This window comes from Microcebus murinus, chromosome X, assembly GCF_040939455.1.
Source record: "Microcebus murinus isolate Inina chromosome X, M.murinus_Inina_mat1.0, whole genome shotgun sequence".
In the NCBI taxonomy this organism is placed as follows: domain Eukaryota; kingdom Metazoa; phylum Chordata; class Mammalia; order Primates; family Cheirogaleidae; genus Microcebus; species Microcebus murinus.
This window is the reverse complement of record NC_134136.1, coordinates 87,379,584-87,399,008: the sequence shown is the minus strand read 5'-3', so window position 1 is coordinate 87,399,008 and position 19,425 is coordinate 87,379,584. Positions and strand designations below refer to the sequence as shown.

The following is a 19,425-nucleotide window of genomic DNA, read 5'->3' as shown; positions in this document are numbered from 1 at the left end:
TCTTGTGGCATAATATTGAGGGAAGGCAGTAGCATTCTCTCTCTCTCTCTCTCTCTTTCTGTAAAAAAATATATATTCATGGAGAAAAGGCTAGATGGAAATAAACTGAAATACTGAGTGATTATTTCTGCATCAGGTATTTTTAAAATTATATTATTTTTACATTTTTCTGCATCTTCTGGATTTTAAGAAGTACATTTTAATTATGATCGAGCAAGAAATATCTATTTTTAAAATTGATAAATAGCTAAAAACCCATATAAAATTCATGTTTAGATAATTATTCTGAATAATGAAGAAAATGTTACATTCTTTTCTCTCATAGGAAGAAGGTGTAGAAATATATAATATCACATGGGAAATTTTTTACCCGAAGCATTTCACATAAAATGATTGTGGTGCTTAAAGGGCTGACCTTTAAGTAACTGGAAAAATATAAATGGTATGGGATGAAAGAAGCATTGCTGTATGCTGTGAAGTTACTATCGCTCTGCATGCTACAGCACAGTGCTGGCATTCTGCTCTCTATTTTGATTTCCTACAGAGTTGAAAGCCATAAAACAGGACTGTTGATTTTGTTTGCTTATTTGCAGGGCTCCAGACAGTGGGGATATTCCGCGTTGGAAGCTCAAAAAAGAGAGTGAGACAAGTAAGTGAAAAGTAAAGATTCTATTTTATGTTTCACTTGACTTTCAATTGAATTACCTTGTGCAAAGTTCAAGTTTATGCAAATTCCCTTTTGAAAATAATTTTTTAACCCTCTAACCAATTATAGGAAACTCAGAAAGGTTGTTATAGAGTTAGGATCAAACATTTGAAAGCAAACGCCTGGATGTGCCCATGCTATGGACAGCCAAACAAAACTAGTTATAAACATGTCATTGAAATGGCAAAAGCAGGAGATTCAGTGAATGCCTAATTAGTAAGTGATAGAATATAGAAAATAGTTGTATAGCAATCATTTTTACTAAAATGTGATATGAAAAATGCCATTAACATTCTCTTCACATAAGATGCTATGTTTTATAGCTTTCTCAAAAATATATAATCCTCATTAAGTCTCCATGGATCCCCAATTCATATTTCATGTAGGGACTATATGCCTTGGTCTGTTCAGCACTGTGCAACATTCCTGCAACACAAGTTTGAGATTAGACCTTCAGGAATAGGTTCCTGAGATTAGGCAGGTATCTGTGTTTGTGATGGCTTCATAAAAGGCAAACCATCCTTTGAGAAAATAAATCATTTCTAGCAAAAGAAAATTAAAATGTTATTTTCCGTCTGTTGGTTCCAACACAAGGAAATAAGGAACACAGCAACTCAAAAATGAAGTCAAGTGAAAATAAATTGTAGTTGGATAAAGCTGAAGAAATGATATTTGTTCATATTATTGAAAGTAACTGAAATAAGTGCCTCCTCATGTATCTTTTTTGTCAACATCAAAAGGTCTTTCAAAAGAAGTATGTTTTCTGATTGATTTGTTGGTTTTTATTCTTAAGAGTCACACAAGAGACTATTGAAAAACATTTAATGTTTCACAACAGGACTTGCAGGAAGGTAGTACAGTGACATTTCTTAGGCCTCTCACCTGTGCAGAATTGCAGAATATTTTCGCAAACATTACCTCATTGAATCTGCCCACCAGCTGTGAGAGTAGCCCCTTTAACTCACTTGTGTTGAGGCTTAGAGAGATTAAGAAACTTAATTCAAGATCATGCAAAATTAACCAGTCGCTCTTAACTTCACAGGCCAAGCTCTTTGTAGGGTCCATCCTTCCTATAGGTGTGTGTGCTCAGAAAAGAAACATGGTGTGTTTGAAAGATCACCAATTGGAGCCGATGGAAGGCTTCTTAGTTCTGGCTGTCTGATGCATGCTGATGGCGGGTTATCTGGAATTAACGAGCAGTTCAGGACAGTGATGGGTATTCTCATCAGGTAGATGAGAATCAGGTGGTCAAGTGCTAGAAATTATTCATCAATTATATCTAGATCCATCAAAGAGAAAGGCTTTGCATGGAGATTTACTTAAGGGTTACCCAATAAAAATATAATTAGTATTTACTTAGAATTAGATTTGAAGCATGAAATATGCTCTAACTTATTCACCATTTTATTTGTTTTAGCACCCTACACTTTTTCTTCAGAACACTAGTCTCAATATTAAGAGCTCATCATTTATGGGCTTACTTGCTTATCACCTTGTCCCTCTGCCAGTCTGAGAGATGGAGGAGGGTAGGAACTTCACCTCTTTATTCACTATGTATTTTGGGGCCCTGTAACAGGGCCTGGTACACAGGAAATACACAGTAAATCTTTGTTGAGTGAATGAATGGATGAATGATTGAACAAATGAACTCTTAGAGAAGCTTATTGTATAGCATAGATTCATGAAGTTATATAATTATCTTTACAGTGGAGAACAATGCATAAGAGAAGTTGAGCTGTCAGAAATAAAAGTAGAATGTGGAGTTATTACTCCTTTCTTCTTGCTATTTTTGTTTTCTTGCTGTTGTAAATGCTTACTAATATACCTAGTATGATTAAGGCAGGGTATCCTTCTGGTAATTGTTAATAAGGCTACTTGCACAAATCTAAGACAGCTTTTATTTAGTTATTGTCAACTTTGAAGCCTTAGTCACAGATATCAGGATTTTTAATTTCATTGTTTGCAGAAAAATCTCTTTGGCCTTGTTGAGTACCTCAGTAAATCATCAACATTCAGCACGGCAGGATTGGTGACATGCAGAGCTACTGTGTAATAGATTAACCTCTCCTTCCCACATTTATAGTTGACCTAAATTCTCTTCTACCTCTTAGCTCTTCCTCCTAACCTTATGGTTGCTTTTATCGAGCCCTCTGTTTACATCATTAACAATAAATCCACAGATAGTTTTATTTAATAATTTATTTAATATATATCCATAGCTGGGCTGTGTAGACTCTACAGATCAAGGCTACATGTTGCTTACTTCTCCTTTTGGGGTCTGTTCAGACTTAATTCCAGATGCTGTGTGTCACAGCACTTCTTTTGCTGGGCACCACACATTGAGGTATGGTGTTACATAACTGCCACTTAAACCATTATTTTTCCAGTTACGTGAGGAATTTGACCGTGGGATTGATGTCTCTCTGGAGGAGGAGCACAGTGTTCATGACGTGGCGGCCTTGCTGAAGGAGTTCCTGAGGGACATGCCGGACCCCCTTCTCACCAGGGAGCTATACACAGCTTTCATCAACACTCTCTGTGCGTAATACAGCCATTTGTGGGAAAGTGGCCCTAGAATACCGGATGTCCAACTCACTCATCCAAACCTTGTGCATGGGTTTCCCAAAAACTATTCCGGTTCTTATTTATCAGTCTCTAATGAGTGGGCTATTTGGGGAATTTTCTGAGATTTACCCCAGGGAGAATTATCAAGAAGAAAATTGCAATGAAACAAATCGTAATAGCCAGGAAGAATTTGGGATTCTTTCAAATGACTCCAGGACAGTAGAAAGTGCTATCAATTGATGTTTTGGAGTGCCAACAAGAGTTCACATTGAATCTGTGCCTAAAAACAAGTTCGTGTTTCTGGTACAAGGAAGGGGGGAGCTGCAGATACACAGGCTGAGAAAAGGGGGCAGGCAGCATTCTAGGGAAAGCAGGATGGCACAGCCCAGTGCCAGGACTTTCAACATAGCTGCTTCTGGGCTGTGGGTCCAGATCCCATGAAGGGGAAAAGGGCAGGGGGAGGGATGGGCCAGAGCTGGTTCAGCCTCTTCCTCCAGTGCTACAATTCAAATATTATCACAAACTGGGCACAGTGGCTCACACCTGTAATGCCAACACTGTGGGCGGGCCCAGGCAAGAGGATTGCTTGAGCCCAGGAGAAAATAAAAAAGGATCACAACAGAGAAAGAAGACATTGTCTTTAGGCAGTGTCTTTGTTATTGCCAACAGAAAAGTGCCCTAAATCTGTTATAAACTCAATTTCAGAACATTCACCAGTTCTCAGCCATTGCAAGTAAATAGTTACCAACAATGAAACACTGGAATTTGTAAAGTAGGTGATGAGTAATGCCAGGGAAAGGAGGGGAAAAAAAGTAAGGGAAATTGAGTTGCCTTTTTCACCTGGAATATACTGATTTTTCTAGATGTTACACTTCATCAGGTCTAATTTTTCTTCATATCTTTCATAGAACCTTCTTTCTAAATTGCTAAAGCAATGGGCAAATGGGTGAAGGCATGAAATGGGACTTGCCTTGATAACCTCTTTCTTAAGACAGTTGAGAGGAGGCCTTTCTCCTGTGCCTGAACGGTACGAGCTCCCCTTTTTACTTACTCAGAGCACCTCTTTTTGCCTTGCGTAGTGTTGGAGCCGGAGGAACAGCTGGGCACCTTGCAGCTCCTCATCTACCTTCTACCTCCCTGCAACTGCGACACCCTTCACCGCCTCCTCCAGTTCCTCTCTATCGTGGCCATGCATGCCGATGACAACGTCAGCAAAGATGGGCAAGAGGTATGACCCCTTTGCTGCCATAAATGCTGTGACTCATCCTTTCTCCCACTTTAAAAGGGCATACCACCAATATTGCCAAGCATTTTTACCTGGCAGAAATGACACCTCCCCTTCCCTGATCTATGTAGGGCCTTCTCTGTAGAGACAGTTCCCAACAGTGTGTGGGCTGTTAGCCTCCTTGTATGGTTCAAGGATGCTTCTGAATGAGGCTGTCATTTTCCATGACAGTGGACTAAAGACCCTGGATTTCCATTTGTGAGAAGATAAACAATGAGCTACAAGGGTGCTTGCAACCATATAAAAGTGGACTAATGTGAGTGGGAGGAGATAGTTGTCCTTGTAACTGATGTTATCTGCTTCTTTAACTTGGAGCCCAAATATGATGTCATCTTTTTATTCTTCCAGTTTATCCCTGGAGCTTCCATCTATCTGCACTATTAGCAAGAAGTTTAGCGTCTCCTATTTGAGTGGTTATTTCCTTCCTTAAACCCTCTCCCCAAAATAAGAATTTGCTCAGTGCCATAGAGGGTCAGTCCTGCTTCCAAACCAGGTATAGAAGGAACTAGATCTGATCTGCTGACTGTTGCCATTGTGTTTCTGTGTCATATGCTCTCAACTGCTGAAAGCAGGGTCTGCATAGTCCCTTAGATTGTTTAGAGATGCTCTTGGTGGACCTGGTCCCCACTCAGACCCAGTGTAACCCTCTGCAAATCTGAGGGCTTGGGCTCTGGTTTTCTTTGGTCACACTTATATACTTTAAGCTGTTTTGTAGTCTCACCCTTGGACAAAGGAGATGCTGGCTTCAATTTTAAGTGGCCTACTAGCAAGCAAGCTATTTAATCTTCACCTTAGCAAGAGATTTCTTTCCCTCTTTGATACCATGCAGTGATATTTCTCCCTGACCTTGGATTCCCCAGGAGGCCTCAGACCCTTCCGTGCATTAACATGCACTATAAAGCAACAAGAAGGGGCCAGAGGCATTCCAAACTTAACCACAGGAACTTTTATTTAGATCCTTGTTAAGCAGAACTCAGCTATTGTGGATTCAGTTCTGTGTTTGTCAAATTTCTTTCCCAAAGGACATGGTCATATGTAGTTTTTTTCACTCTAATCCAGAAAGGCAATTGTGCATTTCTCCTCCTCCTCCTCCTTCCTATGGATGTGAAAATGGAACTTTCCTGAGTTGGCCATTTATCTCTACAGTCATTATAATTAGTGAAACCCCTGCTAGCTTCAGGTTTCTTAATATGGCACTGACACCCTATTTCAGCATACACAGCTCTTCGATGGTTATACCGTAATTCTCATAATTGTTAAGTAGTTATATCACCCCTCTGGATGTCAGCCTTTATCAACTGCACATTTAACAGAAGCTGTAGACTTGTCTGCTTAATTGCTGGGTAAAGGCAGAGCCCTGTGTTCAATTGCTTCTCTGACATTTCTTAAGTACTATGTGAGAAGGAGAAAGTTGGGTCTCAGGTGATTAAGAAGGCATTGAGGAAAGCGAAAAGTCCAGTCCAATTGAATCCACTATTGCTCTTTTAGAATCATTTTCAGACATTCTTTCAGTCCAAATGCTGAACAGGACTTCATCGCCTATGCCAAAAAGAAACAAAATATTCTTGGATAGGTGTAAATGAAGTTTAGCATGCTGGAATACTAGTTCCCATGTATGTCTCTCCTACCACGTGGCTGGTGTTCTGCCAGGGGCTACATATATAAGTAACATTCCCAGCATCCCACAGGGAGCCTCCTTGTAGGATTGTACAAGTAGCACATTTGTGCATTTCACAACTCTGGAGGAGGTGCCATGGACCCCATAATCACTGTAGATTTGCAAAGTTATTAGTACAATATCCCAGAAGATGATAGCAAAAGATCTTTTTTTTTATTTTAGCGTATTAAGGGGGTACAAGTGTTAAGGTTACGTATATTGCTCTTCCCCCCTCCCCCCTCGAGTCAGATCCTCAAGCGTGACTGTCCCCCAAACGTTGCACATCTCACTCATTGTGTTTGTATATACCCATCCCCTCCTGCCCCCTCCCACCTGCCCGACACCTGATAAATGTTATTCCTATATGTTCACTGAGGTGTTGATCCGTTAATACCAATTTGTTGGTGAGTACATGTGGTGCTTGTTTTTCCATTCTTGAGATACTTCACTTAGCAGAATGGATTCCAGCTCTATCCAGGAAAATAAAAGAGGTAGATAGCAAAAGATCTTGAGGAAGGACCTTCTTTTTCTAATTCATACAAAGTCATTATATTGGCTAGTGGTTGGGTTGGTCCCCTGACTAGCGAACTCCCAGTTGTATATCAAACCCAAGTCAATCTAAATTATTGAGAAAAGAAATATATAGAGAATAAGAATTAGAAGAAAGAAAGCTCTATGGGGGTCTAGTTTGGGGTTTCTTAACCTCTGGACAATTGATATTTGGAGATAGGTAATTCTTTGTTGTAGGGGCTGCCCTGCATTATAGGGTGTTTAGCATCATCCCTGACCTCTACCCTCTAGCTGTCAGGAGCAGCATACCACCTCTCCCCCAAGTTGTGACAACCAAAAATATCTCCAAATATTGCCAAGTCTGCCACCAGGGGTGGGGGATCAAAATTGCCCCTGGTTGAGAACACTTGGTAGCTTTATAGCTTACTGACCATGTGTTCCTGGACAAATCTATTAACCCTCCTAAACCTGGGGTTCCTCATCTGAACTTGGGGAATAAAAATTCTTCAACTGGCACCACACAGTGGTTGAAGGGCCTAGTTTACAATAAGGAACATGAAAACATCCTGGTAACAGTGAAGTTGTACAAAGAAGCAAGGAATCACAAGGATTTCTAGACACTCAACCTAAACCTTGCATGAAAATGAAGGACTAATAGCCAACGATTAAAGCAGCAGGGGAAGTATAAGGTGAGCATTGCTTCTGTGAAATGGTTAGCAGTGACAGGAGAACAAGCAGCCAGCGCAGCCACCTTGGACTAGAGTAAAAGCTTCAGAGCAGTGAAGTACTGAAGCGGACGATGGGAACTGTGGCCATGTTCCTAGAGTGCTGAATGCCTCTGTGAGGGGCAGGCAGGCGGCTAATTCTTTTAAGCCGTGAGTCTTTGGAAGGATTTGGCTAACAGGTGATACAACTTGTGCTGTGGGCTGGTTAGAGACAGAGGGAGAGTGAATTAGGAAGCTTTCGTAGCAATGATAATATGGGCAGCAGCAAATGCTTCCATGTACGATTGGCCTTGGTATTTGAATCATGTAGGAGTCCTGAACTCCTGTGTTCCTCTAAACCCAGGATTGTTATTCAGGGATTTTCCAGTGGCTGTTCTCAGGATGCTGTAGCATCTAGGAGATGGAGAAAGTGAGAAGACAAATGTAGAAATAGGAAATACAAGTGCAGTCACTGCAGACATGCAGAGAAAAAGTGATGAACATAGCCAGAAAAGTTAGGAATGGCTTCATGGAGGAGATTGAATTTAAAATACACGCCAAAGGATATGTAGGGATTGGGTAAATGGACCATGTAAGCATGGCATAGGGATGGGAATTAGCTAACCTCCTTCTGGTAGAAGTTGAGAGTAGAAGGAGAGAATCAAGAAAGAGTTTCTTTATTATTTTTCTAGTTGGTTTGGCATGAGCAGGTAGAGAATATAGAATGAGCAGACCAGGGCAAGGCTGAAAATCAAATTGTAACATATATGGTAAAAAAAAAAAAAAAAAAAAACCCACAAGCATTTTTCAACTTCTCTTGCTTATTTGTTAGTGTTATCTATTTGTTTTTTATGGATTGCAACATGGAGGAAAACAGAAGCAGATTGTCAAGAAGCTTGAAGGCTCACACTGGCTCTGCCAGCACCTTGCTTCATGATCTTGTCTTTATGAAAGAAAGGAAGAGGAAGGAAAACAGAGTTGGAATGGGGGAAGGTATTAGCTTCCTTATCTATAAAGGAAACATAATATTTCCTCCGTAATAGGTGCTTAAAATTCAATGCATCATTAACTGATGGGATCTTAAAGATATCTGAAAGAAGGGGATGAGAAAAATTGTTGATTAGTCAATCAGTGCTTTTTTTTTGGAAAAATACCAGTAATTTATTGAATTGTGGTGTTTTGCGATCTTGCATTTGTTTTGTTTTCCCCCATTTTGTTTAGTTTGCTATTTGCTTTGCTCTTTAGGGAAAAGAGAAATTCACAAATGTAAGAAACATTTCATTCTTTTAGAAAGAATATTGCAGGAACAAAATTGAAGCCTCCTGAGCAGTGTTTTTTCAAAGAGCCCAAGAAGCCCCCCGACATTACATGGAAAGTGTGGTGTGACTATGCACCTGCTTGGTGAGAAAGGCCATAGCTGGCGCTCAGTGCTCAAAGAAAGGGCTCATAAGGCAAAAATAGAACTTAGGAACCACCAATGTAGGGCCGTGATCACTGATCTTTGAGGGGGTACATGTCTCCAGGAAATGGCATGCTGGCTTTGGAAAGTTAGCCTCAGCCTCTCCCATCCCTGTTTTAAAGCTCATCTTCCCAATTCCCCATGCCATGCCAGGGTCTGCTGAGCTAGAGGGAACAGGAGCAGGTGCACCGACGTGATGAAGAGAATGGGGCTGCCCAGAGCAGAGCCGCTGGCTTCACTTTTGCTGCACCACCCCCTGGCTCTGGGCTCTGGGCTTCACTTCCCCTGTGTATAGAATAAGGACAACAGCAGCAGCTTCTTCGTAAGCTTATTATGAGAAAGGTTGAAATGGCTGGTGGAAAGCTCCTAGCTCAGTGTCTGTACATACTTGTGATAGTGAGCTATTCATATGATGCTTAGAAATGATCTAGAATGTTTATTTAGTAAAGATAAAAGTTGTCCTAGAATCGGCTGGTTAATTAAATGATGAAATAATGGCCAGAGCTTGAGTATACATCATATTACCTAGGCATAGCCACATAGCATATATAAATCTCTGCTGAAACGCGAGGAGCAAAGGTGGAAGGCGTCTGGAAGCAAGTTTCCTTTCCTATTTAAAAAGCAGGTAAAACAATAAAACAAAACAAAGCCAAAATGCGTGAACAGGTACTAGCAGCGTAGTCTACAGCTGGAATCTATGTGCAATTTTACAGATGGATTGTATTGCATTCCCAAAATAGCAACAGGAGAAGGAGAGAGCGGAAACCGAGATCTGGATTGTCCTTCTACTAAACATTCTTTTAAAAGAAAACAAAATCTTCTATCTGTTGATATTACAAAAGAGAAAGAGAAGATCCTAGCATTACTTTAAAGGGGGAAGAGGAAGGACTCCAAATGCCCCTGAGTTCTAAAGGGAGGAATCTGAAAATGACATATTTTGATTTTGTCCTTAACCACGAATTTCCAGGAAAAGAAATGAAAAATAAAACCAAAACCTGTCAAGTTTTTTTAATCAATGAAATAAAACAAAGAAAAATAATTGAATGGTCCCACAAAAAAACGGCACTTTCTTTCAGATTCCTGGTGTTTACCACATGAAATCATTTCCCTTGGTGACAAATTATTCACCTGAAAACAGCCTCGCCTTCTAAAAATAACACAACTCCTGTGCCACTAGCTCAAACCTCCACAGGACAAGGGTGGGACTCTGGGACGCTGGGGGCTTTGTTTCAGCTGTTCATCAGGACTCCTGAAGTCTATGCTGGGCACCCAGGTGCTTCTCAAAGGCTGTGTGGCTCTTCCCAGGCAAAAGGACCCCAGCAAGCAGCCACAGTTCCCACGCTTAGCCCAGCAGTCCTGATTTCTCAACTAATATTGACAAGAGAAATAAAAATTCACACAGACCAGAGGTTTTTAACCAGGGGCAATTTTGCCCCCAAAGGGACATGTGACCATGTCTGCAGACAAATGTGGTTGTCCCAGCTGTAGCTGGGAGGATGCTCCTGGCATCTAGTGGACCAAGGCCAGGAGCGCTGTTCAACATCCTTCAGTGCAAAGGACAGCCCCCACAGCAAAGAATGATCTGGTCCCAAATGTCATTAGTGCCAAGGTAGAGAAACCCTAGCCTAGAGGAACTTATCTGACATTCCCTTCCATCTGAAAAACAAACAAAAATATTTCCAAACCTTTAAAAATGTTCATATTCCTTATTACAACAATTCATCTTGTAGGAATTAACTTCTGAGACAGTGATCCGCCAAGGTCACAAAATGTCTTTTCAAAGATTTGTTTTGTTCGTTGCTTATAATAACAGAAAACTGAAGACAACGTAAGTGCCCATCAGTTGGCTGGGGTTAAAACAGATCATGGTCTATTTGTGCAATGGGATGCTAAGGGCCCCCAAGGATGGAAAACAGCACATTTTTGAAATGTAAAGATTAATGTAATGTATCGTTAAGAGACAATAAGCAAGTTACAAAAATATGTGGAGTATGATCCCAGTTTTAAAAAAGAAAATAACATAGGTACATTTGTGTTATGTGCATATGAATGGCTGGTTCCTGGAAATGGTGGAATTATGGACTTGTTTGCTTTATGCTTACTTGTACTTTCTAATTATTAATATATTGAACATGGGTAATTTTTTTTTATGCTTCAAGCTAAAGAAAATCATTCCCTTTCTTCACTCTGTACTCCCCTTTAGCTCCTCCCGTCTTTTTTCTTCCTCTCTCTCTGTGAGACCTTTGGAAGGAAGTGTCCACAGTCACTCTTCCCACTTTTGCAAGTGCAGCTCACTCCTGCCACACCCCTGAAATGGCTCTCGGCTAGGACATCAGGACTGTCAGAGAGTCCAATTGGGAGAGAAGGGTCATATCCCAGTGAACCTCTCCCACAGTTTATCACTCACCTGGACCTCTCCTAGCTTTTCTCATTCTCTTAACTTCTTACCCATTCCTGACCTTCTTCATCAGCTGAAGGTGTTAGAGTCTCAGGAACCCCTTCTCAGCCCTCCCTATTCCTCACTTGCTCTCCTTCCATTTTGTTTGTTCATTTGTTTAAACATGGACTCTTCACCCTCAGTGTTATCCCCTTCGTTCATCTTCCTCAATAACTTTGGGAGCTGCTGTTTACCCCTACTTCTTCAGTCCTAGTTCAGATGCTAGCTGCTGTCACCTAGACTGTTGCCATGTGCCCCAGGTGGTCCCCTTCCTTGCATCCAGCATCCCCAGTCGGTAGATCTGTGTACATTGCTCTTCCTAAAATGCAAGTGCCATCTCCCTTCTTCTCTGTTCAGAATCTTCTTGTCCTTACATCACAATCTGAAGTCCTTGATCTGACACACAAAGACCCTCTGACCCAGCCCTTGCCTGCCGTTCCTGCAGAAGCCCCTGGTACACTGAGCTTCCTGGGGCTCCTTAACATATTTTACATGTTTCTATCTCTACATATAGTGTTTTCTCCACTTTGAAATTGCCCCCTGCCCAAGACCCTTTGCCTTTTAGCCTAGCAAACTCTATTCTTCCTTCCAGACTGTGTGCACATGCTGCCACTTCTGTGGTAGTATCCCTGAGGCCTCTGAAGTTGAGAGCTTTATACTCTGCACTCACTACCTGTAAATGATAGGTGTATTTCTGCCCTGGAATGTGAGCCCTTTGAAATAAGTTCTGTGTGGTGATCATTGTTGGAAACATTTTAAAGTAATAACAATCCATGAAAAATGCCTAGCCTATGGTAGGTGCTGAGTGGATGGAGCAATGGAAAGATTGTGGATTGATGGATGAGGGATAGACATCAATATTTCTCAAGTGCAAACAGGATAGAAATTTTGTATAGCAGCTGTTTCACAATAAACAACTTGAAGTTGCAAATTTGTCCTCAAGATGCTATTGAGCTGACCACTGAGCTCTGAGCTTCAATCCAAGATATAAAGTAAAGAGAAAATGGTGCTGTCCCCCATGGATTCTGACAGAGTTGCAGGGAAAAAAAATAGGAAAAAAAAGTTTAATTGATTATTGAACCACCCTACATTTTTTTTTTTTTTTGGCCTTCCAGTGTACCACCCTGCATTTTGAAGAGCAAACATAACAGACCTTGTGTTCTCTTCTTCTATAGGTCACCGGGAATAAAATGACATCTCTAAACTTGGCCACCATATTTGGACCCAACCTGCTGCACAAGCAGAAGTCATCGGACAAAGAATTCTCCGTCCAGAGTTCTGCCCGGGCTGAGGAGAGCACAGCCATCATCGCTGTGGTGCAGAAGATGATTGAAAATTATGAAGCCCTGTTCATGGTAGGTGGCCTTTCTATGGCAGGACATCTCAGTAAGCCGCCTATTGGGTGCCTCGAGTTTGCCACCTCTGGTTTGCAGTGCTGATCACTGACTGAATTCATTGGAAACCAGGCAGGTTCAGTGGCAATAGAAAGCTTCATTGCTATGATGTCACTTTAAGTTTGTGATTGCATATTTAAACAAATATACTTGAGTTATAAATTTCATTTTGTTGTTCTCTAGAAAATGATCACATTTTAGAGTCATTTAATTATTCATAAAGCATGTCCTTGCTCAAAATTATGATAAAACCCTTCTTTTTGGAATTCTATCTGTGGTCCTCATGAATCCATGTTTTCGTAAGCATCCTCAGTGATGGCACCTCCTCCAAGGTCAATCTTGACATTTTCATTCCTGCATGAAGCTTCGCCTGTCCTTCCCATTTTCTCCCCATGCCACTTCTCTGTCCCGTGAACCCCTTTACTGTTCTTACTGATGTTTTTCTTCCTCCACATTGTGTATGGTCATTTACGATCATTTCCCCAGTAGATTATAAACGCGCTTAAAACAAGGGCTGTGCCCTTGTTATCTCCTCGCTGTATCCTCCAAGCACTTTTGGAAGGCCCTCCATCTGGCAAGCACTCAATAAATATTTTTTGATTTGTATTGAATTACCAGTTCCTGTTTTCCTTCATAAAACTGCATTGCTTGCTCCAACTTCCCCTGAAACATTAGAACAAATGCCAACTCCCTTCTATTTCTGTTCACCACTCATATTGCATGTCAAAATTTACAGGAACTTTCTCCACATTTCTTCCCCCTTTCTCTTGTCAATTTGCAAACACCATAAAGCCTACCTATTCCTCTAGAACTCTTTGTGGCTCCTTCAATCAAGAATGCCTGTTGCCTCTTTTGAATCCCCTTAATAGACTGGCTACACTTATCAAATGCCTTGCATTAGGTTATCTCCGAGCTTGTCTTATACTGATTATTTTTTTTGTAAATTTGAGAGCCAGTGGTTTAGAATATTTGCCCCCTGTGTCTTATACCTATATAATTGTGACCAAGTAATTCAACACTCATTAAGCATAAATTTTAGCTCTTGTGAAATGGAAAACATAAAAATATGTCCTAATTCCCAGGGTGCTTATGAGAATTATTTGATATGTGACAGCATTAGGCAAACTGTAAAAGCCTATTCAAGTGTTAATTAATAATTACATTAGTTGGATAAATGAGCTGTCTCAAATCTCAGTATTTTAACACAACAGATATAAATATCTCTTTGACATAAAGTTTAATCAGATGTTTGGTGGACAGCCTTCCAGTTGTCTGGTGATTTAGGAACCCCAGCTCCTTGCATCTTGAGACTCTGCTATTTCCTGAGATTTTCTGGGTAACCCCAGAAAGGGCATCCATCATATCCACTCAAATCCTATTGGCCAGAACTTATCCACACTTATCCACAAGCCACGCTTAACTGCAAGGGAGGCTGGGAAATGTATTCTGGTTAGATGCCCAAGAAGAAGAAAAAATGGACCCAAACTCTTCCTGGCTTCTTTGAAAGTACAGCTACTGCTATTTTCATTGTGCCATTCTTCTCTCCATTTCCTGTCACCTGAATTACTAAGAACAGCATAAAACATCAGTATCCCTCCTTTTCCAGCTTTTTCCAAACTGGATCTTTGTTTGCCATTCTCAGTAGGGATTGATGTCAAGATTCTGTTGGGCAGTAACTCATATTTGTGTTCCCCAGCTATGGTCTTTACTTCTCAAAGAGGTTTTTCCTGGCCACCTTGTCTAAAATACAACTACCCCCACCCTACAAACACACCCTCACTCCCTATTTCCTTTCCCTGCTTTTTCTCCTTAGCACTCAATACTACTAATACAGGGTTTTACTAATTTCTCTTGTTTGTTGTGTGTTTTCCCCACGAGAATGTAAGCTCCATGTCAGGGTGATTTTTTTTTTTTCCATTTCCATATACAGTACTTTCTTTCCTGCATTACCCCTGTGCCTGGGACATGGCAAGAACACAATAGATATTGGTTGAATTAATGAATGACTCAGTGGTAGTGCTGTGATGTATGATTTCCATATTACCAATCCTTACTCCTTATGTGTATGAAAAGGTTTGGGTGTGGAAAATTAAGGATACCTTTCTCAGAGTAAGTTAAGCATTAACATAGTCATTCTTGTTATCCTTAGACAAATTATGGGAATTACATATTGAGAAAAAGACTAGTGGGATAAGAGGAGAGGGGGGCAAAGATCCCAATGCCGAATCTATAAAAAGAAACTGGCCCAGGAACCAGAAAACTTTACTATGGTCTTGTCTCTGCTATACATTAGCTACATGACCTCATCTTCTTAGATTTCTGTTTCTCTAGTTAACAAAAGACTAGGTTTGAACAAATGATATCCAAAATCTCTTCTGGTTCTAAAAATCTGCATAGTCTGATGCCCTAGCACCTCCCTTCCTTTATTTTTATAAAGTACAGAAGAAAATTAATCTCATCACATTTTAGATTTTCCTGGCATATCTGGCATTTCAGAATCTAGTTAGTTATACCAAGGCTGGCGGTTGGTCGGTGAAGCTGGTCTATGTGGGTGGACAAAAATGCAATCATGTATATAGCTATTTTGTTTTGTTTTGCTTTTATAAGAAGCTTTCAGAATTATTATAATTCCAAATGAGAAAGAATGGAGCTAGATAAGACCTGATGGCTAAAAGTAATTAGCAATTGTGTAGCAGTTTCACAGTCCTTGGAAGGGTTTATGAGCTTGGAAAGGGAGGCTTCACTTCCACTGGCATTAGGAAGGAAGACTTGTTAGGAAAGGTGGCTATGAGCTTGCCCTTGATAGCATAGCAGACCTGGAGGCAGTGATTCCACAGAAGAACTCATGAAAGGGATATAAAAACCCAGGGGCCTGGCAGGGACCCAGAGTTTGTTCTGAGTGTTCTAATGTCCTTCATTTCCTGATGCTGAGACTGCCTCTCCCAAGTGGCCAGTATCTGAGTTAATGTGAAAGGGCAGAAAAGAACCTGGCTTTGTCCCATAACACAGAAGAGGCAACTAGATTCAGAGGATGACACACAATTTAAGAGTCTGGCTAGGACAGTCTGCTGCATTGGTTGATTTCTTTTTAGGCACTGTTTTGGAAACCCTAGAGCTGGAAATAGACCGTGATAACACATCATGACCACTCTATGGCAAGACCCAGGCAGCACATCATAACAGTGGTTCTCAAATTTGAGCATGCCACAGTGTCACAAGCAAACTTGTTAGACATCCAGATTCCTAGGCTACACTGCAGAGAATCGGAATGAGCAACACTGGGATTGGGCCCAGGAATCTGTACTTTCTAATGAACACCTCCAGGAGGCTCTGGTAGTTTCCTAACCAAACCTTGAAAAACCACATCTTGGGAAACATCAGAATGGTGTAAAGACCATGAGCTTTGGAATGAGCTACCAAAATTCAAATCCCTGCTCAGCTGTTTATTTGCCATGTGTTCCTGGGCCCCACACTTAAATACCCTAAGCCTTCATTTTCCTGTTGTAAAAAAAAGAAGATATGAAGCAACCTACTTCACAGAATTGTTTTGAGAATTAGAAATGACATTTTAAGGCACCTAGGACAGGACTGGCATATAGTAGGCACTAAAAAGAAAATGATTGCTGCTATTATTCCATTAAAGTGATAAAGTGCCTGCACTGTCAAAGCACATTCAGGTGTCATCTTGGAAATCAAGCCCACCATGACCACTGTGTATGATGCTGTCACCTGCTCCCACACATACATTCTCCCCAGATCCTTGTTCTGCTGTTCTTTTTTTCCATAACATTTATCACGTTTTAATTAATTATATAATTTACTTATTTATTATGCTTATTGAGACCTAATAGAATGTAAACCTCATGAAAGCAGGGATTTTTGTGTGTTCTGCTTTATTGACATTCACAGCACCTAGAACAGAAGTAGATGGGTCCTCAATCATTATTTGTTGAATAAATACTGCAACTCTATTGCTAAAAATAAGTGTATTTTTTGTTGTTTGTTTGTTTTTGGTCCAGTGCCCATATACCTCTTGGATTCCCTTACCTCTAAATCATGACCCTGCATTTCTGATATCAACAACTATTTAAAAACTGGCTAGCATAAAATGATACTCCCCTGGGGCACTGGAAATAAAAGATAAGAATCATGAATATTTAGAAATGGTCATTGGTATTATCCTAAGCAGAAAGTACTCAGCGACTGAATCACTGACACACTAATTGTACTGAAAGTTGTTGCTTCTGTAACTAACATTGAGAATCTCAGAGAAAACTCATCTTGCTCTTGAAATTAATAAGAGCTTCAGAGTAGACTGGAGAAAACTGTCAGCTCAGTCTAAGCTGATGTTATATGATTCTTAATAGGGCTTTTTTTCAGAGAGAGGCAAGGAAGATAAAGCACCACCCTTGCAGGCTGATGAAAATTCTGGAGTGCAGTGAAGACGTGGGAAAGCCAGCGAGTTCCCACCCCACGGGGTCGTCAGCCTGAGCTGGGGACCAGCTCAGCGCACGTGGGAAATTTCGAATGAGCACTACTGGGAGCAAGGGTCAGAGACTGTGAGGAGGATTCCAAGCTCAGAAGCCAAGATTTGCTTTGTGTTCTCTTCATTCCCTAATGCAAATTGCATTTTCTTAAAGCGTCTTTGCATGCCAAGTCGGGAGTCAAACAATCATCCAGGTCATTAAACAAGAAACCACCCCTCCCAATATAGCCAGATAATTATAAATGATTTCTATTTCCTTTTCTATATGGCAGAACTATGCCTGTTTATGTGCCAGGGGTTGGGCTAGTCATTACGTACATCATTGGCTTATCTAAATTTCAGCACCATTTCATGAGTAAGCCAAGTTCCTTTCTCCAAGTGATACAGTGGCTAAGTGAATAGTTTCTACAGCATGATGCCCTGCACACAAAGGAAGAGGCACTTTCTCCGATGTGGCATCTCAGATAGAGAGTCCATGGGGGGGGGGAGAAAAGTATTAATATATACATTTTAGCCAACGTGAAAATGGAGAGTGAAGGAGACCTTAAACAGCATTAATACTGCTGGACTAATCGTAGCACCCATCCACTTGAAGTTCAGGGCAGCAGAAGGTTTCAAGAGCCTTCCTAGGCTGGAAGGTGCTCACCTTGTCCCTGTCTGCAAAGACAGAACATGTGTCCTATGGGCATCACACACAGGTGGCAGAGAGCAAAAGCATATCACACCTGAGCCGTTTCCACTTCTCTTAACCTGTTGCCATGGAGCAAAGACTGCTAATCTTTCTTCATCTTCCTTACTTGAATCATTCCCCAACATAGCTCTGTGAGTCCTGGGCTCTTCCACTGTACTTGTTCACTGATGTGCTCCAATTGCCAAAACACGCTGCCCGGCATGTATCAGGCACTTGAGAAATATTTGTCAAACTTAATGCATCTTGACCCTCCGGTTCATCCAGATCCCCGTAAATTTTTAAACCACCTGTCACAACAGAGCCACACCAAAGGTTCTCAGCTGGGCCTGCCCTTGTTTGAGCTTTTGCTCCCATAAACAGCCAAAGTGATTTCTTTTAGTGTGTTTGTTAACTATAAAATGTCATCATGATTTCCACTGATACCTGCTTTTCCTGGGTTTTAAATGCCAAAGCATCCTTCTTGGTTAAGTGCAAAGTGGTGCATTGGTGTGGAACACCCAGCAGCAAGTACAGGAGGGCTGGATCCTGGGAATTTCTCTTTGAGCAGCCCTTAACAGTTTGTTATTGCGACTTAGTAAATGGAGAAAACTCATACCATTTTTCCCTCTCAGTGGTTTATGGAATAAACTACCCCATAGCAGTTATACCCTAGGCAATCATTCAAGGTTTCATTTTAAATTTGATAGGGTAGATTTTAATTGTGGCAGTTTTATTCCTTCATATGTGCAGTGTTTACATTTTTTCTCTGAAGCAGGAGAGTCCAAAGTTCTTTTGATTTTTGGAATAGCATTATGCTTTGAAGGAACTCATTAAAATCTAAGGAGTTGAGTCTCTACATAAACACAACCATAAATGGTACCCTTAGAAAATATCTAGAATTACTAAATAGTTGACTAAAACTCAGTACAGATTTTGATGTGAAACAATGAATTGTTAAGTGAAGAATCACTTTGGGCTGGGTTTTGTTTCTTCCTTTTAACATGCAGAATTGCTTGATTAAAAAAAAAGTAGTATGTCTTTTATTATCCTACTCCTTAGTTTCCATTTTCTTATGTACAAAATCCTAGAAGCAGAAAAGGAAAATATTGTTTAATTGTTGAGCTATACTTTTCATTTTTAGAGTTTTTGTAATGATAAGAAAAATAGCTTAAGAACTTTGGAAAATTCTGATGATCTTCAGTTTGGAAAGGAAATGTATTTTCTCACTCTAGAAATGAATAGCAAGATTGTGCTACAGCATGACATTGGTACTACTGATAAGTAGGGAGAAACATCTAGACAAGGACAACATAAGAAGTATACATCATGCAGACCATAATCCTGGGTGATTTTATGTTATTATTATTAGCCATTTCAACAACATTAACTGAGCATCCATTGGGTAGAAAACATCACCCTAGCTTGTGTTCTGGAAAAGCATAAAATTGAGTGAATTAGTGGGTGAATGGGTGAGGGTCACAGAAGTACAGGTAGGAGCTTCCAGAGAGAAAAGAGTAGGAAAGCAAATTTAAAGGAGGAACATGAGACATCA

The 19,425-nt window shown here is 40.6% G+C and overlaps 1 protein-coding gene across 4 annotated transcripts in view; it reads left to right on the top strand.

Annotated features, from left to right (window-relative positions):
* Window positions 1-19,425, top strand: part of ARHGAP6 (Rho GTPase activating protein 6) — a 474,180-nt gene that overhangs the window by 431,219 nt on the left and 23,536 nt on the right. For all 4 annotated transcript variants that reach the window (XM_012784832.3, XM_012784833.3, XM_012784836.3 and 1 more), the window contains 4 exons: window positions 594-649; window positions 3,094-3,244; window positions 4,351-4,499; window positions 12,499-12,678. In XM_012784832.3, the coding sequence (XP_012640286.1) occupies window positions 594-649; window positions 3,094-3,244; window positions 4,351-4,499; window positions 12,499-12,678 (536 nt within the window). The remainder of the gene's footprint in view (window positions 1-593; window positions 650-3,093; window positions 3,245-4,350; window positions 4,500-12,498; window positions 12,679-19,425) is intronic.